The sequence below is a fragment of the Drosophila miranda genome, assembly GCF_003369915.1.
Source record: "Drosophila miranda strain MSH22 chromosome Y unlocalized genomic scaffold, D.miranda_PacBio2.1 Contig_Y2_pilon, whole genome shotgun sequence".
Classification (NCBI taxonomy): domain Eukaryota; kingdom Metazoa; phylum Arthropoda; class Insecta; order Diptera; family Drosophilidae; genus Drosophila; species Drosophila miranda.
The window spans coordinates 8997199-9020464 of record NW_022881614.1 but is presented as its reverse complement, the minus strand read 5'-3'; the positions used below and the strand labels follow the sequence as shown (position 1 = coordinate 9020464).

The following is a 23266-nucleotide window of genomic DNA, read 5'->3' as shown; positions in this document are numbered from 1 at the left end:
AGCGGCTGGGGTGGCACCATGGGCGCTCTGCGTGTGTGTGTGTGTGTATGTGTCTGTCTTTTGCTAAGCAAAGTCAATTATCCAAGCAGCTTTGATGCAAGTAATTGGCATAATGAAATTTCCTCTTCAGTCAGCGCCCCGACAGGACCAAAACCGCAAAGAATAGAAGCCGCAAAACAACGTCAGGAGAAGGAGGATCCGCAGGATGGCAGTGGCAGTGGCAGTGGCCATAACCGTATTAGCATATCAAGTGGGGCCACGGAAAAGCTCTTCTTTTTGTTGGCTGCGTATTGAGTAAATATTTAAGCAGTCCGGCAGCTGTCGCCGGGCATTAATGGCATACATCAGGGCCAAAAAACTTGAGCTCGAAAAGAAAAACAGTCGAGGAAAAGCTGCTGCTGCTGCCGCTGCTCCTGCTGCTGCAGGCATTGTCCCAGAGTGCAAATATGTTGCGGCCAAAGCCGCAAAAACGTTGAAATATTTTATAAGCCAAAGGCACTTGTCAGAGACTGGACAGGACTCCGAACCGACTAACTGCTGGTGCTTCTGCTGCTGTTGCTGTTGCTGTTGCAACAACTGGGACGACAAGGATACAGACTCACACGAGCCACAGTCCAGTGGGAATGGGGGTTGGATTGGATGCGATGCCATGCGATGCGATGCGAAGCCAGTCGAAGGTGCGGGCATATTGGCGGAGCAGAGAACTTCGTTGGCATCTTGGAGTTACTTGTGTTTGTCTTTCAGCTCTGATAGGTTTACTTTAACAACTCTTGCCAGATCATCAATCCTTTGAAATGTGTGTGGTTTTATTGGCTTGTGGAAGACATCTTTAAAGCCACAGAATTTAAGTTAAAAGGATATCCACACAGTCGACTATTAGAATATTCTGCTACTGCTGCTACTGTTGTTCTGCTCCTCTGTTGGCCAGCAGCTCGTTTGGCATTCCCCTAATGCCATGAATTTTCGTTGGTTGCATTTCAGGCGGCTGCGGCGGCGGCGCGCGGCGAGGATGCTGCACATTGTCTTTGTCGGTTGTTGTGGTGTTTCGGGTTGGGTCGTGGGGCGCGAGGGGTAGCTTGCGGATTGTTGCATTGTTCCGCTTCCACATAAACGACAGCTTTGCACACTTTTTATAGCTGCCATCGCCACTCTGCCACGCTACTTATTATAGCGTTTCGCTTCTTTCTTTTGCTCTGTGCGCAAATTTCCATGGGGAGGCTCGATTGGAGTGGAGTGTGTTCCACTGCTCTGGCTGCCGAACGATTCCGAATTATCGCATTTCAATTGAGTTTATCTCCACCATTCAATTTGCATAACTGAGGTCTGGAATCCATGTACAGTGTACATCCAAGAAACCAAACGACAACCTCCTGCTCCTGTTGCTGCTGTTGCTGCTCCTCATTTATGGATAATTATGTCGCCGTAGAGAAGCATCGTCTGGTTTATACTCATTTTTATCGTTGCGCATTAAATAGCTTTTAAAATTTATTGATATTACCGACTCTATTAAATTATGCCACCACCTCTCACTCTCGCCGCTCGACTATGTGTTGTCTTTGGTGGCGCTTACCCATTCATCCATCCAACCATCCATCCCCTCGTGCTAACTGATTCCTGCCAATGGCAGTGGCAGCAGCAGCAGCAACATTTTCCTTGTCGCCAGCGACAGCTCCAATGCCGTCCGATGACTGACAGCAAAAATTGGCAATGCCAAAAGCATCAACGATAGCAGCCCAGCCCTGTGTGAAAGAGGAGCAGATGGAGCCATAACTGGACGGGGCAGCACAGGCTGGAGCTGCCGAGTGGGAGCAAACTCAATTTGTGTGAAAAATACTTTTAGTTACTGTGCATATTTTAAATGTAACACACAAGCAGAGCAGCCACAATTGCAGCAGCAGCAAGAGCTCCATCGTGATGTGAATTTTATAAACCAGACAAATATGAAGAACATGAAGGAGAGGCTGACTATCGCCTAACAGGAAGCAACGGATTATTTACCCTAGGCAGATCAATAATTCCTGCTGATATTGTAATGCCACTTTGATCCAATTTGTACGAGGTATGCTGAAACATATGATAACGGAAACTGTAAGGGTACTCGAAAAGGTTTTCTATGGCAACTACAGTTACTATAACCAAATATATCAAAATACATACATATATATGTGATCTCCTCTTCATGACAAACTCTTATTTCGAATCGTTATACCCTTTCTTCTCAAGGGTATGAACAAAAATGCTTTATAGTGTTTGAAAGGAGCTAAAAATGGGATGAATTAATGCATAAATACTGGCAGCCATTGAAATCAGTTTATTATGCACACACACACACACAAGAGACAGAGAGAGAAGCATACGTGGCGTATGATTGATAAATTTGCACTTTGACAGCCTTCGAACACAGTAGAAACATAGTAGAGAGTTCAACGAACAGCGGAAAAAAACAGCTAATATAATCCTGTGGTTTAGTAGCGGAGACTACATTGCTGAATTTTGAAAATAAAATATATAAATTATCCGAAACTATTTAAATATCTACTTCAAAATACTAAAAACATATACAAAATTATTTAAAAGCGTAAAAATTCTTCGAATTTCCATCTGAAAATTGTATATGAAAGAATGTAAAGGAAAGAAATAAATGTTCTCTTAGAATACAAAAATATATAAAAGCAGAAATCATTGTATAAAAGTAGACATCAAGGCCCCCCGCCCCATTCCTGTCGTTCCAATTAGAATGCAACAAGCATACACAAGAAAAAACACAAAAAAAACGAAGGGGAACGTTGTGAGTTGCTGCGGACACCGCAACTCTACGGTTATACCCGATACTAAGTCAGTATGGCTGTCCTCCGGCAGACGCCGCTAATATTAAACGACACGACAAAGAGTGCGTGCGAGAGAGACAGAAAATCAGTCTGAGCGTGACGTCGGGCGCTGCGTGGCCACTGCAAATTGATTTCTTGCTTTTGGCTACAAAAATGATCCGATCTGATCCAGATTCAGCAATCTGATAGATATGGTCATTATCTATGATTATCTAGTTTTCTCGAATGTGCAATATTGTGGATGCAATAGATTTTCGTCCTTTGTGTGGGCGGAAGGGGGTGGGGCGAAATTTTGAGATACACGTTTTATAGTAAGATCTAACAGGAGTGCGGATACCAAATTTGGTTACTCTAGCCTTAATAGTCTCTGAGATTTTTGAATATCCCCAGATTTTCGTCCTTTGCGGGGGCGGGAGGGGGTGTGGCGAAATTTTGAAACAAACTCGTCTCGGTCCGATATATTAGGAGTGTGGATACCAAATTTGGTTGCTCTAGCTTTTGTAGTCTCTGAGATCTAGGCGCTAATGTTTTACTCTAAGCAAAGCCGCCTATGCTACGTGTGTGTTAGAGAGAGACAGGGCGAGAAAAAATGAAATTGTTTTCTTGATGCTGGCTATAATAATAATACGATCCAATTCAGATTCCGCTGTCTTAAAGATATGGTCATTCTCTACAATTCTACGTTTTTGGTTTCATATCTTTAAAATTGTGGATGCCACAGATTTTCGTCCTTTGTGGGGGCGGAAGTGGGCGGGGCGAAGTTTTGAAATATTTTTGTAGCAGTGACATATCACAGAAGTCTGGATCCAAAACATCGTTGCTCTAGCTCTTATAGTCTTTGAGCACTAGGCGCTGAAGGGGACGGACAGACGGACGGACGGACAGACGGACAGACAGACATGGCTCAATCGACTCGGCTATTGATGCTGATCAAGAATATATATACTTTATGGGGTCGGAAACGATTCCTTCTGGACGTTACACACATCCAATTTTACCACAAATCTAATATACCCCAATACTCATTTTGAGTATCGGGTATAAAAAGAAAGAAAGGAATAAAAAGGAATCACATTTTGGCCAACATCACACTTCATTAGCACAGGTTATCGTTCCGTCTCTATATGTCTGTGTGATCCCGCGTGTGTGTGTGTGTGTGTGTATGCCACGCCCCTTTGGGTGCCATTTGGAAAATTTCGCATGCACATGGCGCAGACATTTGAAAAACGGCTAAAAAGCGACCATGGCGATAGCTATGGCTATGGCTATGGCTACGGCTATGGCGATGCCGAGCTAGGGAAAACCCCCGTAAAATGCAAACTCCCAAGCACGGAAAAACTGCAACGCGACTAGATTTGGGAGAGTGGTAGAATGGTAGAGGGGGAAACACAGGGGCCAGACACGTAACCCCTTTAGCTGGTGTCAAAGGCAACATACAAATTCGAAGCTCCAGCAGTAGCAGCAGCAGTAACAACGGCAGGAGCAATCGAAAAAAAAAATTCAAATGATGGGGCGAGGGATTGGGCCCCATAAATTATGCAGCACGCGGTGGTTGCTGCAATCTGATGCCCTTCTGGCCCCATTCCCCAGAACACGCTGCCACACCGCCTCCACCGAGAAGGACTCCACTGCTTTCAATTTGTGACTCCCTTTGCTCTGCTGCTGGTGCTGCTGGGGCACTGTTGCAACTTCATTTGCTATTGGATCCGTGAAGCTTAGCCATGGCTTTGTTGCTGCCCGCTGGAATTTGGGAACAACGGCAGCTCAATCAACAATCCGCCGCGTATCAGAGGCGGCACTAGCCAAAGGCAATCAAGCGTTCAGCTTTTCGGTCCCACGCCGAGTATTTTCGGGGAATGCGTCACAGATATGCGTACTACGTGGGGGGCTGCCCATAAAGAAAATTTTCCCATTCAGGGACTAATTAAATGTCACTCTGCCTTAATGCGCCCTCACTTTCCCCATCGCTGCTCGTCCATGGCTCCCACTCGAGGCTACTCGGCGGAAATATGATTAAAACTAATACCAATTATCGGAGGGCGCTACGACAACGCTCGGCACAGACCGGCAAAGGAGTCTGTGTCAGCGATGCCAGAGTGTCAAGGGAGCAGGGGCGCAGGCAGAAGGTGTTCACTCAATAGATAGGATCATTCCATCTATCAATCTTTTATTTGCACCACTTCAACTTCACCCCTTTTTAAGCTTTTCTTTGACTACGCCCCTGTCCACCTTTGGAGCGCACTCTTCTGTCTTCTGCTATCGCCAGTTCTTTGCGACCCGACCCCCTTTAAACAACGTCTTCATTAGCCAGAACTTTAGACACTCTCTCTCTCTCTCTTTCTCTATTGCTATCTGTCTTTCTCCTTTATCACCCAGAATGAAGGAGAAGGAAGGACCAGTAAAGGAAACTAATAATTAACACTTTTTACTGCCAAGAGTCGATAATTGAATTACAGAGTGCAGTCAGTGGCACATCAACCCACACTCCGCCCCTTTTCCAGCTTGGCAATTTCTTTGGTTATGCTTCAAGGCTGAACTTCCGCTTCGTTCTTCAGTTTCTCCTTCAGCGTCATCAGCATTTCTACTCCCCTCTACTGTTCGTCGTTCGTTCAGCAGCTGCCAGAAAAATATTCGCAAATGCAATCGCTTATAAACCCAACAACAAAACGAATTGGGTGAAGACTAACAGTAACAATATAAAAGCACTAACAACAACAAAAGCGACGCGACTACGAAGGCAAAAGGCTAAAATTCAAATGCAGTCGCCAGCAACAAAAAAAGAAATAAACGAGGGGAACGTTGTGAGTTGCTGCGGACACCGCAACTCTACAGTTATACCCGATACTTAGTCAGTATGGCTCTCCTCCGGCAGACGCCGCTAATATTAAACGACACGACAAAGAGTGCGTGCGAGAGAGACAGAAAATCAGTCTGAGCGTGACGTCGGGCGCTGCGTAGCCAGTGCAAATTGATTTGTTCATTTTGGGTATAAAATGATCCGATCTGATCCAGATTCAGCAGTCTGATCGATATGGTCATTATCTATGATTTTAGTTTTCTCGAATCTGCAATATTGTGGATGCAACAGATTTTCGTCCTTTGTGTGGGCAGAAGGGGGTGGGGCGAAATTCTGAGATATACGTTTTATAGTGAGATCTAACAGAAGTGCGGATACCAAATTTGGTTACTCTAGCCTTTATAGTCTCTGAGATTTGTGGATGCCCCAGATTTTCGTCCTTTGCGGGGGCAGAAGGGGGTGTTCGGAGCAGAACCCAGCCGATTAGCTGCTTGCCAAACAGCACCTAATTCTTGGCCCTCAGCCGCTTATTTTGTTTGTTACTTATGTCTATGTCACTCATTTGTTTGTTAAAGCTTTGCGCTTGCTTGCCCTGCTAAACGCTCTCTGCCAGCTCGCTCTTCGCTATCTCCGCTTTGCGTCTGCCTACCGACGTCGGCCGAGCGAAGCTGCGCTTAGCGATCGGAGGGGCAATGTAAAGGGCAGGCAAGCCACACTTGCAATTTGGATGTCACGCATTAAAGAACATATCGTAATTTTATTTCTGCGCCGAGTTTTATTTAATTCGAAATAATTAGTCGGCCGATTGGGGATAAAAAACATTATCTCCACATAAAATTTGGTGACCCCGACGTGATCTCTGAGTTGCAGTGTCAATTAATAATCATTCGCGATCGACATTCGTTAGCCCTAGCAAATTTTCGGCGGTTAAGCACAATTCGGTGCTAAAACACACTTACATACACCTACATACACGCATTGCTGGCTATTAATTTCTCTGTCGCGACAATTCGGTCAGTGCAGTGCGGTAGGCAGTGCAGCGAACTCACTAATACACACAAGCGGAGTACAAAGCGGAATCGGACAGCTCGCACAGCCGCACAGCTAAAGGCATTAGCTGTAATCCCTTTGCTTTCGGTTCCCACGTTTATACGTATACAGGGTGTCTTTTTCGGTCGTGCTGAGTGACTCTCTTAAAACCTCAACATGGCAGCACCTGAGCCTACCAATGTCGCGAACGCAGCAATGCCGAGTGATGTAGATTTCTACAAGCACAAGGCCGAGTCCATCGCGCGCCAACTAAAGGCCATGGATCGCTTTCTCACCAAGTAAGAGCTTGCCGAGTTAGATGAGGCAGAACTTCAAGCTCGCTTAGAGCAAATCGAGCGAATGAATGCGGATTTCGATGCCGCTCAAACGAGCCTTGAAAGGCTGGATTTCCTGCAGTTAGCCCATGATGCCCGGCTGGACTTTTCGAATGTTTATGTCAAGGTTAGGTCCAGGCTGTCGCGGGAGTTGATGGCTGCTCGCACGGTAAATGTTGCCAATTCAACGGCTCGGCATACTCTCGAGGGGAATTCGTCGTTGTTCGCCTATAATAGTATAGGCCGTTCTCGAATGCCCGAGTTGCAGCTTCCGCGATTCGGTGGGAACTACATGGATTGGCCAGAATTCCACTCGATGTTCTCGACAATGGTGCACGAAGACCATCGTATACCAATCATCGAAAAATTCCAATATCTTCGTGGATGTCTAGATGGTGCTGCGCTGGATACGATTCGTTCCTTGGAACTTTCTGAGGAGAATTACGACAAGGCGTTGAATTTACTAATGTTGCGATTCGATAATAAACTGTTACATTTTCAGGCACACGTCAAGGCTATTTTCGGGCTGCAAGGGGTGGAGAAGGGCTCGGCTATCGGCTTGCGCGCGCTCAGCGACAAAATCAATTCGCACTTGCGTGCACTTCAGACCTTGGCGACCCCGCAGGAGATATCCGATGGGTTGCTGATCTTCATCATAGGCACGAAACTGGACCACAAAACAAAGGAGAAATGGGAAGAGAACTTGCCGACGTCAGGATTGCCTCGGTCGTCAAGCATGGCCTCATTTTTGGAAGCGAGATGTCGGATGCTGGAGAATTTGGGATCAGCCATGGCAACAAGTCCTAGTCAACAGGTGGGAGAAGACAAGCCTGTCACCCTTATCACCTCCAGTAACGACCATCCTAACCCCATATGTAACCATTGCAATTCCTCCGAGCATTACATATCTAGATGTCAGGCATTCCTGAATCTCTCTGCGTTTGAACGATACAAAGAAGCAAAGAAGAGCCGCTTGTGTTTGAACTGCCTCAACAAAGGCCATGAATTGCAGAGGTGCAGGTCAGGACTTTGCAGGCATTGCCAGGCCAAACATCACACGCTACTCCACATTCCATCGGGAACTGGTGCTTCATCTTCCTCTTCACCGGCCGAGGAATCGATCCAGCAAGAGGCCGCGACTGTGCTTCTAGCAAGCGGGTGTTCCAGCCCTCCCCCTCGATCCAGAAATCTCAGCCTAGCCAGAACGTGTTGCTACCTACTGCCCTCGTCCATGTAACAGATCGTTATGGAGCACTTATCCCATGTCGTGCCATTTTGGATTCTGCATCACAGGCAAACTTTGTAACATCTAGACTTGCTGATCAGTTGCAGTTGGATCATCGCTCGTCTTATGTTCACATCTCTGGAATCGGAGATTCCATTCTACCTTCGAGCAAGTCTGTACATATAGTTGTACAATCCCAGGACGCAAGCTATCGAGCTTCCTTCGCTGCAATTGTCACCAACTCAATTACGGAAATGCAGCCTAACTTCGGCGTAGACGCAAAGGATTGGCCAATGCCGAATAATCTAAAACTAGCTGATCCTAATTTCTCCAAGCCCCAACGTATCGATCTGTTGATAGGTTCTGGTTTGTTCTTCGATTTAATGTGCGTCGGACAGATTCGACTATCAGCCCAATTGCCAACATTGCAGGAGACAAAACTTGGTTGGATAGTATCAGGAAGCATTGATAGCTCGGAGAATAAGCGTGCAGCTTTAGCCGCTTTTGAAAATTCCTCGTGCATCTCTATTGACGATTTTCGACCCACAACGCTGGAGTACCAAAACTTAGAGCAGCAATGCAGGAAGCAGCTGCTCGAGTGCCAGGTGCAAGTGGAAAAACTGCGATCGGAGAATCAGGAACTGCAGCGCGAACTTTTCCATATATTAAAAACCTACATATCCACGCTAAATGAAATTCAACTTTCAACAATTTCTTCATTGCCAAATTTCCTGCCATTCTATACAATTACAGAGGTTCCCGATGATCAAGACGTAATCACGACAAGCCGCCTTCGTAAAGAAGCGTCGATTGCTGCGTTCGACGATCATCCCAGCGTAGCCGCCAGCTGCGCCCAAGCAAGCATCTTCAAGAGGGCCGTTGGAAAAATAGCGGTTCTGCCCCTTCAGGATGGATCTGTTGAAAGCCTTTGCCTTCCAACGGGGAGTGAATGTTCGGAGCAGAACCCAGCCGATTATTTTGTTTGTTACTTATGTCTATGTCACTCATTTGTTTGTTAAAGCTTTGCGCTTGCTTGCCCTGCTAAACGCTCTCTGCCAGCTCGCTCTTCGCTATCTCCGCTTTGCGTCTGCCTACCGACGTCGGCCGAGCGAAGCTGCGCTTAGCGATCGGAGCGGCAATGTAAAGGGCAGGCAAGCCACACTTGCAATTTGGATGTCACGCATTAAAGAACATATCGTAATTTTATTTCTGCGCCGAGTTTTGTTTAATTCGAAATAATTAGTCGGCCGATTGGGGATAAAAAACATTATCTCCACAGGGGGTGTGGCGAAATTTGGACACGAAACGGTCAAGGTCCGATATCACAGGAGTGTGGATACCAAATTTGGTTGCTCTGGCTCTTATAGGTTCTGAGATCCTTGAACTCATATTTTGCAATTGGCAAAGCCGACCATGAAACCTGTGTGTTAGAGAAAGACAAAGCGAGAAAGAATGAAATTGTTTTCTTGATTCTGGCTATAATGACTATACTATCTGGTTGAAATTTTACATACATTTTACATACATGCGTTTTTGGTTTTATCGTATCTTTAAAAATGTGGATGCCACAGATTTTCGTCCTTTGTGGGGGCGGAAGTGGGCGGGGCGAAGTTTTGAAATATTTTTGTAGCAGTGACATATCACAGAAGTCTGGATCCAAAACATCGTTGCTCTATCTCTTATAGTCTTTGAGCACTAGGCGCTGAAGGGGACGGACAGACGGACAGACGGACGGACGGACGGACGGACAGACAGACAGGGCTCAATCGACTCGGCTATTGATGCTGATCAAGAATATATATACTTTATGGGGTCGGAAACGATTCCTTCTGGACATTACACACATCCACTTTTACCACAAATCTAATATACCCCAATACTCATTTTGAGTATCGGGTATAATATGTTGCAGCCAAATGAATCAAAGAAAGAGAGTGTAAGAGAGGGAAGCAATGGAATCAGATGAGTAGAATAAAGATATATTAACAAGGGATATGCGTTGAGTGCAAAGCGACATCCAAATAGAGAACAATCCTTACCCGGTATAAATATACCATGCAGTAGAATACCAGCTTTGGTGAGTAGTGTGGGGGATTGATAGGAGACAGAGCGGCAGAGCATTGGGAGGGAGAGACAGAAAGCTAGCCAGAACGATAGCAGAATGATGAGAGAGGCGCCAGCATTCGACGGGGGATTCTTGCATAAAAGCGTTTAATTAAAATTCAAGAGCTTCTGTTTTCAGAAGCTGCAAGTTTTTGTTTTACTTTTTCGTCCCAGCCAGACAGCCAGCCGTCTCACCCTTTGCCAACCTATGCCACGCCCATCCACCTATTATTCGAACGTCTTGAGTAATAGGTCCGCTCCTGGTTGCGATGGCCTAGAGAGGAGCCGTGGAGGGAGCAGCGGCCGCTCCCCGAACGAGGGTCAGCTATGCAAATTGGCGTCTGTTTTGGATCGGCGTTAATTACTTTGAGCTAAAGTGCAGGCGACCGAGGACCAAGTGGAATCGAGAGAAAATTGAGAGATGAGAGCCAAGAAGCCGGAATGACGTCCAGAAGAAAGGAGAGCAGAGGCAAAGAGAGCCAAAGGAATGTAGATTACTGCAGAGAAAACAATTGCATTAATGATTTCACAAAAAACGAGGGGGAACGTTGTGAGTTGCTGCGGACACCGCAACTCTACAGTTAGAATGAAATTGTTTTCTTGATTCTGGCTATAATCATTATACGATCTGGTTCAGATTTCGCACTGTAGAAGATATAGTCTTTTTTACGATTCTGCGTTTTTGGTTTTATCGTATCTCTAAAAATGTGGATGCCACAGATTTTCGTCTTTTGTGGAGGCGGAAGTGGGCGGTGCGAAGTTTTGAAATATTTTTGTAGCAGTGACATATCACAGAAGTCTGGATCCAAAACATCGTTGCTCTAGCTCTTATAGTCTTTGAGCACTAGGCGCTGAAGGGGACGGACAGACGGACAGACGGACGGACGGAAGGACGGACGGACAGACAGACATGGCTCAATTGACTCGAATATTGATGCTGATCAAGAATATATATACTTTATGGGGTCGGAAACGATTCCTTCTGGACGTTACACACATCCACTTTTATCACAAATCTAATATACCCCAATACTCATTTTGAGTATCGGGTATAATTATTAAACTCAACGAGAACAACCCTCGACTCGGTGTTGGCCCTAGGTTGCCGATACTCGAAAAGTTTCTGGTGCAGTTAAATTTCTGGCTTTGAAAGGTAATCAGATTAATTATTCACAACTAGGATTTTCTGGAAAGATATTGGGATGTTAACTATCCGTCTACTATAGTAACAGCGCTCATAATTATGTATCTTTGAATAGTTTTCAGTCTTTTGATCCTTACATTTCAATTATTTCTCCTTCCCCCATCTATCCCTTCTACAGGGTATTTCCATCGCAATTCCAATAACGAATAAAGAGCAACTGTTGCCGGATCAGGATCAGGCAAAGCCAATGATAAATGCAACATTTTGGCTGTCCTTAATAATTTTCAATAAATCCCGACTAGAAGTGTCGATTCCCCATGGACTCTTTTTCCTTACTTTCTTTCTTTATCTGCTTCTGTCTCTTCTTCTGCCATTGCTTCTCTCTTTGCGCTTTTTGTCCATCGGCAAGGCAAACAGGGAAGTAAATTTGAAAATCCAATTTGCATTTCCATCAATAATAACAGCCGCACAAAGGAATATTAGACGAAGACGGCGACGACCAGGGGGATGGCGATGCCAATGCCACCTCCTGCTCCTCTGCTCCTGCAGAGTGTCGAATGGGTTTCGGGACAAGCGGAGGAGCTGTGGGCACAGCGGGGGAACCGTCAAAAAATTTACCAATCATTAAAAATACTTCCACTTCCGTTTCCTGTGCGCACCATTTTCTAATACGCCGCCATGACTTCCGTTCCGTTTCGTTCTATCCTCCGTCCCGTCCGTCTGTCCTGGCCATTGTTTGAACAGCTAATGCTGGCCACGTTCCGGAGTCCTCGCCCCCACGTGTCCCCCCGTCGCCAGGGAGCAGCCAAGGCCTGCCACAGTTAGTCATCTCGTGCTGCTTTATGTAATTTCTATCCTTGCTGCATTATCCTTTATTTACTTTACTTTTTAGCATTATACTTTCTGGTGCGTTCTTGTTCTTTTTTATACCCGATACTCAAAATGAGTATTGGGGTATATTAGATTTGTGGTAAAAGTGGATGTGTGTAACGTCCAGAAGGAATCGTTTCCGACCCCATAAAGTATATATATTCTTGATCAGCATCAATAGCCGAGTCGATTGAGCCCTGTCTGTCTGTCCGTCCGTCCGTCCGTCCGTCTGTCCGTCTGTCCGTCTGTCCGTCCCCTTCAGCGCCTAGTGCTCAAAGACTATAAGAGCTAGAGCAACGATGTTTTGGATCCAGACTTCTGTGATATGTCACTGATACAAAAATATTTCAAAACTTCGCCTCGCCCACTTCCGCCCCCACAAAGGACGAAAATCTGTGGCATCCACAATTTTAAAGATATGAGAAAACCAAAAACGCAGAATCGTAGAGAATGACCATATCTTTTAGACTGCAGAATCTGAATTGGATCGTATTATTATTATACCCAGCATCAAGAAAACACTTTCATTTTTTCTCGCCCTGTCTCTCTCTAACACACACGTAGCATAGGCGGCTTTGCTTAGAGTAAAACATTAGCGCCTAGATCTCAGAGACTATAAAAGCTAGAGCAACCAAATTTGGTATTCGCACTCCTAATATATCGGACCGAGACGAGTTTGTTTCAAAATTTCGCCACACCCCCTTCCGCCCCCGCAAAGGACGAAAATCTGGGGATATTCAAAAATCTCAGAGACTATTAAGGCTAGAGTAACCAAATTTAGTATCCGCACTCCTCTTAGATCTCACTATAAAACGTATTTCTCAAAATTTCGCCCCACCCCCTTCCGCCCACACAAAAGACGAAAATCTGTTGCATGCACAATATTGCAGATTCGAGAAAACTAAAAACGCAAAATCATAGATAACGACCATATCTATCTGATTGCTGAATCTGGATCAGATGAGATCATTTTTATAGCCAACAGAAACAAATCAATTTGCAGTGGCTACGCAGCGCCCGACGTCACGCTCAGACTGATTTTCTGTCTCTCTCGCACGCACTCTTTGTCCTGTCGTTTAATATTAGCGGCGTCTGCCGGAGGAGAGCCATACTGACTTAGTATCGGGTATAACTGTAGAGTTGCGGTGTCCGTAGCAACTCACAACGTTCCCCCTCGTTTCTGTTCTGTTCGGTGGCTCTGTCGCTCTGTTTTCTTTGCGCATATTTCTCTTAGGTTTGCTCCGCACTTTTATGTATAACGAGGGGGAACGTTGTGAGTTGCTGCGGACACCGCAACTCTACGGTTATACCCGATACTAAGTCAGTATGGCTCTCCTCCGGCAGACGCCGCTAATATTAAACGACACGACAAAGAGTGCGTGCGAGAGAGACAGAAAATCAGTCTGAGCGTGACGTCGGGCGCTGCGTCGCCACTGCAAATTGATTTGTTCCTATTGGCTATAAAAATGATCTGATCTGATCCAGATTCAGCCATCTGATAGATATGGTCATTATCTATGATTCTGCGTTTTTAGTTTTCTCGAATGTGAAATATTGTGGATGCAACAGATTTTCGTCCTTTGTGTAGGCGGAAGGAGGTGGGGCGAAATTTTGAGATACACGTTTTATAGTAACATCTAACAGGAGTGCGGATACCAAATTTGGTTACTCTAGCCTTAATAGTCTCTGAGATTTTTGAATATCCCAGATTTTCGTCCTTTGCGGGGGCGGAAGGGGGTGTGGCGAAATTTTGAAACAAACTCGTCTCGGACCGATTTATTAGGAGTGTGGATACCAAATTTGGTTGCTCTAGCTTTTATAGTCTCTGAGATCTAGGCGCTAATGTTTTACTCTAAGCAAAGCCGCCTATGGTACGTGTGTGTTAGAGAGAGACAGGGCGAGAAAAAATGAAAGTGTTTTCTTGATGCTGGGTATAATAATAATACGATCCAATTCATATTCCGCAGTCTTAAAGATATGGTCATTCTCTACAATTCTACGTTTTTGGTTTTTTCATATCTTTAAAATTGTGGATGCCACAGATTTTCGTCCTTTGTGGGGGCGGAAGTGGGCGGGGCGAAGTTTTGAAATATTTTTGTCGCAGTGACATATCACAGAAGTCTGGATCCAAAACATCGTTGCTCTAGCTCTTATGGTCTTTGAGCACTAGGCGCTGAAGGGGACGGACAGACGGACAGACGGACGGACGGAGAGACGGACAGACAGACATGGCTCAATCGACTCGGCTATTGATGCTGATCAAGAATATATACTTTATGGGGTCGGAAACGATTCCTTCTGGACGTTACACACATCCACTTTTGCCACAAATCTAATATACCCCAATACTCATTTTGAGTATCGGGTATAACGAGGTGGAACGTTGAGTTGCTGCGGACACCGCAACTCTACAGTTATACCCGATACTAAGTCAGTATGGCTCTCCTCCGGCAGACGCCGCTAATCTTAAACGACACGACAAAGAGTGCGTGCGCGAGAGACAGAAAATCAGTCTGAGCGTGACGTCGGGCGCTGCGTAGCCAGTGCAAATTGATTTGTTCCTTTTGGCTATGAAAATTATCTGATCTGATCCAAATTCAGCTATCTGATAGATATGGTCATTATCTATGATTCTGCGTTTTTAGTTTTCTCGTATCCTCAATATTGTGGATGCAACAGATTGTCGTCCTTTGTATAGGCGGAAGGAGGTGGGGCGAAATTTTGAGAAACACGTTTTATAGTAACATCTAACAGGAGTGCGGATACCAAATTTGGTTACTCTAGCCTTAATAGTCTCTGAGATTTTTGAATATCCCCAGATTTTCGTCCTTTGCGGGGGCGGAAGGGGGTGTGGCGAAATTTTGAAACAAACTCGTCTCGGTCCGATATATTAGGAGAGTGGATACCAAATTTGGGTGCTCTAGCTTTTATAGTCGCTGAGATCTAGGCGCTAATGTTTTACTCTAAGCAAAGCCGCCTATGCTACGTGTGTGTTAGAGAGAGACAGGGCGAGAAAAAATGAAATTGTTTTCTTGATGCTGGCTATAATAATAATACGATCCAATTCAGATTCCGCTGTCTTAAAGATATGGTCATTCTCTACGATTCTGCGTTTTTGGTTTTCTCATATCCTTAAAATTGTGGATGCCACAGATTTTCGTTCTTTGTGGGGGCGGAAGTGGGCGGGGCGATGTTTTGAAATATTTTTGTAGCAGTGACATATCACAGACGTCTGGATCCAAAACATCGTTGCTCTAGCTCTTATAGTCTTTGAGCACTAGGCGCTGAAGGGGACGGACAGACGGACAGACGGACGGACGGACAGACGGACAGATAGACATGGCTCAATCGACTCGGCTATTGATGCTGATCAAGAATATATATACTTTATGGGGTCGGAAACGATTCCTTCTGGACGTTACACACATCCACTTTTACCACAAATCTAATATACCCCAATACTCATTTTGAGTATCGGGTATAAAAATGAGCGAAATTGCAGAACACATTTTTTCCATTACTGAAAATAAATGTCTGAAGGATGTGCCCAGGCATAGGACCACTCGCCGCCCTCCAAGAAGGACGACTCACATCTCCATCTCTGGGCTGTGTCTTAGATCAAAAAAAATCTCTCCTTACTGATGAGCTTCAATGAATTCAATCAGAATTCATTTGAATACAGTCCGTGCATACCAAAGAGGCGAGATTAAGTGGCTCTGGCCAGGAGTAGGAGTAGGAGTAAGAGAAGGAGCCACTGCTAAAGCCGAGTGAAAGTGTGGAGGAGTCAACTCCTTTTGACTGATATCCTTGTGGCCTGTGTGGGGCTGCCGCTGCCTGCCCGGACTTGCCTTTGACGAATAAGTAATCAGCACTAAGTTGGCAATTGAAAGCGATGCCCTGCCCTCTCCATCGTGGTGGTTTTCCTTCGGTTTTCCCCTGGTTTTTCTCGCTCACTTCGGTCGAGTGGGGTAATGTGCAAACAAATATGAATGTAAGAAATGAAGCTAGTTTTTCAGGGAACAGGGAACAAGTCGCATTGTCACAGAAACAAGAAAACCGAAGAAAACTCAAACAAAGCTCACAAAAGCAGAGAAAACCCAGAAAAAGAAGCCAAAGCTCCAGGCAGACAAATCCGTAAATACTATTTAAAAGATCAACAAGTAACAGGCGAATAAAGTTAAACGTAAGTTAGTTCCTTTTGAGGATGATTTCGAATAGGATCAGGGTAGGTTTTCTTCAGGGAAAGCTTCAGCTATAACTATAGGTATTCCCTATAGTATTGAAAGGAAATCCCTTGGGCATACACGATTTTCATGTTTAGTTGAACATTTTCTTTACAAATGGATCCCAATTTGGGTGCAAAAATACTGTAAATCCTTGCGCAAGTCGCAGTAGGAAATGTGCCCCACGTAAGGGAATTCCAACACAGTTAAGAGGCAGGAGCGGGTTAAGACATTACATAGCATGAGGTCGCCAGAAATTATGTACAAAGATTAAGAAAGCAAAGCGTTATCTACCATGCCACTGGGCGAGGACTTGGGCCGTGTTGACAGTTAATGCTGCAGGCTGAAAGATGGGGAGATGGGGAATTCATCGCAGCGAGAGGAGAGGAGAGGATATGAGAGTCCTGTCATAATGAAATTATGTATTTTCCGACCAAACAGACAGCACTTCGCATGTGGCAGATGAGCTCTGCTCTGCTTTATGGCTGAGAGATTTCCCTATGTTTTCTCTCGGTGGAATGGCTCTTAAAATTTGTTACAATAATAAAATAAAGATGGAATAAAATGAGCAAACAAATATCGAGGGGCTGCCAGCACCAAGGAGCGTCGTACGAGCATAAATAGAACGGAGCAGATTAAAATTAAGTATCCAATAAAAAAAAGTCCAATCAAATATGCATCGCAGTATGTAATCAATTCTTGAAATTAAATGCGGAAAAAATAACTTTAAGAGCAAGCTAATAAAATTATGTAAACTTTGATATATTCCGAATGAATTGAGCTTTAAAGTACCTAACAATTTTAGATTGTTTATTTTAGTATTTAGTGAGAACATCTTTAATATTTTTATCTTCGGCATTTCTATCATTTTAAAGATGAAAATGATCCCTTTACGAGTATTATTTTGAGATCTCCGAAGTACAGCATAACAAACAAAAAATTTGAATGAAGGAGAAATTTCGACTTAATGGAGAGACAGGGAAGGAATCGTAGCCATCAGAATCCCTCCTCCCATTTTCTCCACACTGAGAGTTTTCAACAGCTCCCAAACAAAACGAACATTTAGCTCGAATCTCGAGCACTTGCCGCATCTATGTACATCTGTTCTGGCCAACGGAATCATTTACCTGATATCCGATTGCAATGGCAATGGCTCTGGCGTCCCCGCATGTCCTCTGTGTCCTGTTCTGTTCTGCTCTGCGTTGGAGAGTGTTGTTTCCGTTTTGCTTCGTTTGATTCCGATTCTAATTGCTTTGGTCTTTCTGGGGTCTGTGTCTGTGGGAAAATTACCTGAACAACAGTCAAACTCCAACCCCAAAATCGACAAATAATTATTCGTGCAAACCAAAATCCCCCCAAATACCCCCAGAGAACATCGAGACAACAGTGGCGGAGGGTAAGTGAGGAGGTGACATACAGGAAAGGAAATACCAAGTGGCAAGTGAATATTTGGACTGTAATATACCCTTACAAACAGCTTTCAAAGAAGTCGAAAGTTCATTATTCATAATGTTGTACATTGATGTAGATATCCATTCGATTTGTATGATTTGTGGTTGCTACAGAATAGAACCGATACGCTCTCTATACTCTCCTAGTGCTGGGTATCAAAATTAAGCAAATACAGAGAAAATCAAAGACAAGCTCAGCCAATCGAGTCGATTTTTGGTACACAATGCCCCAACACGGTGCCATATGTTGTGTGGCAACATGCCCTGGCTGCGGTTTTATTCACAGAAAGTGCTCGACAGAAGGCGAAAGATTGCCCAAAGAGTGTTTGCCAAATTGTAGCTAATTATTTGGATACTTTATAGCCTGCAATGGGATAGAACAGGTAGTGAAACCTTAAGCCTGGAACTCCTCTTAGTATTCACTAAGGACCCCAGACCGTATAAGGCTTCTTTCAACTGGACTCTCGGCAACATTCGAACAGAAAAGTTTCCGGGGGCCCCAAAGCATTGCTAAATCATTGAGTACAGTCAACTCTTTTAACTTTGTTGCAAATAGCAGACTCCCACTGGAGCACTGGAGCACTGGCCGCTCCCCAAAGACACAAACACACTCACAGATAGCTCAGAAAGGGAAAGAGGGTGTATGTGTAAGTAAATTGTAGAGTTGGCGCAAACGAGTAAAGAAATCGCTCATGCAAAACTGATTGACTGTAACGAAGAAGCTGCAAATGAGAAACACGAAACTTGTTACAGTTGCTGCTGATTTTAGACCCGCCATCCAGTACCACCCACCCGCTCTGAAGCAGCCGCTCCCGGCTCCAACGCCCTCCCGTTCACCCAGCCAGCCGTCTGTTATCTGTCGGCGTCTATTTATGTACACACCACCCACATGTGCTGTGAACAGTGAGGCCTCTCTAAAGTATATACAAGTACAAGCTATATCCAAGAAAACTAACCCCAAACACCACCCACATGTGCTGTGAACAGTAAGGCCTCTCTAAAGTATATACAAGTACAAGCTATATCCAAGAAAACTAACCCCAAAAGAAAATCCTTCCCTACTCTCCTAATTTGTATCCACTTAAGGATGATCTTTCACGATTAATGTTGTAGAAATTTGGGATTAAACATTCCTATATCTAATTCCGAAGTATTTAAATGTATTACTCTGATTTAATTTGTGCCCCTTACCGATCGCCCACTGTAGTTGTGCTGCACCATAGTACAATATGCAGCATTTTCATTTGCTGTTGGCCTGATGCTGATTTTTATTGAAACGAAAATATCGTTGCCCGCGTCTGCCTTTTTCCCCTTACCGCTCACCACGTCAGTGTGGCGCTTTTTTCTTTTTGTTGGTCAAACTTTTTGTCGGTTGCGCACTTAATTGAAAGGAATTGTTAATTTACAAGTCCCGTTCCATGTTCCATGCTACCCATCAGCCTTCAACCCATCACCCCCAGCAGGCTAGCCTCCTCCTTTCCTGCTCTTTGTGCGTGATTGGTTGCCTGAAATTTGAGGGGCCAAAGGCTTCCAGCTTTACCTCTACCTTTGCTCCTCGATCCTGTTCAATCAATTTCTTTTGGCGTTTGCTTAAAATTTGATAAAAAAAATTTCTTATGGTGATTTTTGACGGGGATGCGGCATTTTTGGGGATCAGTGTGACCTTTTCAGTGTAACATTTTCCCCATCCAGACTAACATCCACAGTAAGGAATATGTCTGAACCGCTGTAGCGCATTTTGTTCGTCTGTCAGGCGGCTGTCAGCTTTCTTTTCCTGCTGTTCTTGTTGATTCGTGACACTAATTTGTAATTTTCAGCATATAATAGCATTGTGTGTGTGGATTATAAAGGGATTATGGCCCCCAAGCCTGTCGCCGCCAAGAGCCTCCTCCTGCTACGCCCCGAGGGCTCGCCCTCTCTTCCACTTAACTGTAATAATTGCTCACGTTCTCACGCGCTCTCATCGCCAGTTTCATACTCGTATCCATGGCTACCCAAGGAATCCCTTGCCCTGAGGCTTTTTAAACCAATTTAGTAAAACAGTCCGACCAACAGCTCCAGCAGCAACAGCAAGTCAACCAGACCAGGTCAAAATGCTGCTTCTAGATGTGTGTAATTAGACGTGACTTCTACTCAAGTTGTACTTCAGACTCCCATCCTACTCGTACCATCCTCCACTCTCGAAAGGAAAGGACTTAGCGCTGTTGTTATTTCGAGCTTAATTGTGCGAGGGCATGGCCTCTGGGGGTTGTCGGGTTACTGCAGATTGGGGTTAGAGGCCCCGGCCATGAGGCTGGATGGTGGGATTAAAGAACCTTTCAATAGATAACCTATTGGCTCGATCCTTTATATGCCCCCTCCCATCAACCCCAAAGTCTCACCCACCACCAGCCTCAATTAACCACGGCGAAGCTTTCCATCGACACATTAGCATTAAGCGATTCTCTCCCTCCCCACCTAACCCCTCCCTCCTTATTCAGTTATTATCAGTTAACTCAGTCGCCACGAAAAACAGCTAATTTGTGCAGCGGAAATCACAGCAAAGAACACGGCAGTGGCAGCGACAGCGGCAGTGGCAGTGACAGTGGCAGAGGGCACAATCTGGTACGTGTTAGTTCCAGCCTCCGCCTCGGGTTTCCCTTTTAGCCGAGCAAGACACTCCGTCGCAGGCTGTTGTTGAAATTGAAAATATGTCAAATAATTACACATTTTTATGGGAATTTTTCAATTTATATGCCGTCAAGTAAACGCTGCGTGCATATCACTCTATTGACGTGCAGATAGGTGAAGTTTTTCATTTTTCTACCGCCTTACTTCTGCTGCTACTTATTGACGATTATTTATGCAAATAACATACCTAAATTGACCTTGAAAAGCTTTTTCCGTTTGAAATCTAACCGACAATAGCTTTGGTAGATGGCGTGTTTCCCCTCAACGACATCTATGGGTGAAGTAATTAATTATTTAATCGACTGTTCTATCGAAAAATGTCCAGCTGTTTTCCTGCCATTACCCGGTTGATTCAAATTGAAATTCGAATTTTTAAATCAATTAAATAAAGAGTATCTGCTTTTGAATTGAATGCGCTCGTTGTTTTTATTTTCTTCTTTCTATAAATGCTAAGGAATCTGGTTACCTCGCTGACTTCCAATAATCTCTAATATAAACAATTTCCTAAACGCAATTAAATAACATGTTTGGCATTTTAAGTTTTGATGCAAAAAATATAAAAAAAAATATTTTGACACTGACGCAATTCCCTGCCTAAACTAAACAAAAAACCCGAAATAGAAACAACTAAATGCTAAAAAAACCTAAAAATTTTGAGTGACGCCAAGGCACAAATTCAAATATTAGCTACCTATAAACCTAATATTCTACCGCTATACTACGTCTACCTCGATCTACAGACCTATACAACGTGGCACTGGTCAACAAGGATAACGTTATCGTCAACTATTTCGCCATTGTGATTGGCATGGTGCTCACGGTGTACGGGACACACGAGAACGATTTCGTCCTTATCGTGAGTGGGTGCGACTTCAGCAGCTTCCTTCTTGAGCTCGTCATTCTTGGAAGTGATCTGCGTGATCTTCTTGTCCTTGTTATCCAGTTGGGTACCACTCGCGAGCACCAAACGATTCGCCAGCAGATGGTCGATAACATTGGGAATATTCTGCAGCGTCATGTCCTCGACGTCATTGAGTAACTCAAACAGTGGTGATGTCATGGGGCTGTGGTGCATCATTGGGCTAGGCTACAACAGCTGCTGCAAGATGATGAATATCGGCGGTAAAACCGGCGAAGACGTGTGCATGCAACGGTACTTGTACGAGGTCATAGTGAGACCGCCGTGCAGATCGTTTTCGGGCTCGTTCAAGAGGAAATCTTCGGCCATACGCTGGGGCACCATTTGCGGTTGATAGTCGAGTTCCTGTTGCACGATATCATCCATCATAGTGGTGCGGTGCAAGCCGGACAGTAAACCCGTGATCAGTCCAATTGATGATCCCAATCGTGTCTTCTCGATTATGGGTCCGACTGGGCCAGTCACTGGGTCTGTTGTGGGGGTGACTGCAGGAGCTCCCGCGACGATTTCCTTGGAAGCATCTTAGCGAGTGGATGACTTGACCACTGCCTGGGGAGTGGCCGTAGTTTTGGCGGTTGTTGCTTCTCCCATCAATAAGCCAAAAGTGGATTGCACAGCTGTGGCATTGACGACCGCATCCGCAGACAGGACATGGCCCTGGCCCATCCAAGGCTGCATCATCATCGCGGCACCTAAACACCCCACAGAATGTTAGTATCGATTGTAGACAACATCCGATGTGGCATCCTATACTTACACCAGAAGATCAGCCAAACATTGAACTTGGACATTATCAAAGAATCGATTGTTATTGATTAAAGGCAGCTCTGCAAAACAAAAAACCAAACAAATAACAAATAAAATTAACTTGAAGTAAAAGTAACAAATTTGTATAATTTCTCCGTAAAATATTTGACAAAACTTTCGCAAAAATTTATTAAATTGTTGTGCCTAATTTCCGTAAAATATTTCACAAAACTTTTTCAAATTATTTTGAATTTTTTATATCAGAACTCACTTTTTCTGTTTTGACTGAAACATGTGCCCGACACAAAGATAGAAATAGGAATGATTTTCGAACTGCTTCGAGCCTCGTAGCGGCGTTTTGACAGGCAGCTGGGGAGCAGGGAAAAGGTTACCAGGTTACCCAAAAAACGAAAAAACCGATTTTCTAATTCTCTGGTGAAATTTTCCTCCTAGGTTCCTGCTGTCAAATGTGAGTTTGACTACTAACCATACATAGATACGGATCTATATGTGCTAGTTCATACACCGAATATGGCGCAAACGAACTTTCTGGATTAGATCGCAGGGTCTTCGGCTCTGGAGTGCGTCATCATAAGCCAGCCAACCATGGGAACCTACTCTCAAGAGAGATCACGAATTGATTATTTCTTCTAGGAGCATATTTCAGGATATATTTCCATAGCATTGTGTGTGTGGATTATAAAGGGATTATGGCCCCCAAGCCTGTCGCCGCCAAGAGCCTCCTCCTGCTACGCCCCGAGGACTCGCCCTCTCTTCCACTTAACTGTAATAATTGCTCACGTTCTCACGCGCTCTCATCGCCAGTTTCATACTCGTATCCATGGCTACCCATGGAATCCCCTGCCCTGTGGCTTTTTAAACCAATTTAGTAAAACAGTCCGACCAACAGCTCCAGCAGCAACAG

At 44.6% G+C, this 23266-nt stretch overlaps 1 protein-coding gene and 1 pseudogene across 1 annotated transcript; both read right to left on the bottom strand.

The window, feature by feature from the left end:
- The window catches only part of LOC117192998, a 36455-nt pseudogene extending 16713 nt beyond the window's left edge, over nt 1-19742 (bottom strand).
- A 1333-nt stretch (nt 19743-21075) lies between these two features.
- On the bottom strand, nt 21076-22681 carry LOC117194150. Its single transcript, XM_033398803.1, has 3 exons — nt 22613-22681; nt 22352-22421; nt 21076-22286 (listed from the first exon to the last, which is right to left on the bottom strand). The coding sequence occupies exon 3, from the start codon at nt 21751-21753 to the stop codon at nt 21418-21420; it is 336 nt and encodes a 111-aa protein (XP_033254694.1). The 5' UTR covers nt 21754-22286; nt 22352-22421; nt 22613-22681; the 3' UTR covers nt 21076-21417.
- Between the last annotated feature and the right edge of the window lie 585 nt (nt 22682-23266).

What these genes read in the sequence shown, in the direction of transcription:
- LOC117194150 (XM_033398803.1), bottom strand. Translation starts at nt 21,753, where the DNA reads ATGATGCACCACAGCCCCATGACATCACCACTGTTTGAGTTACTCAAT.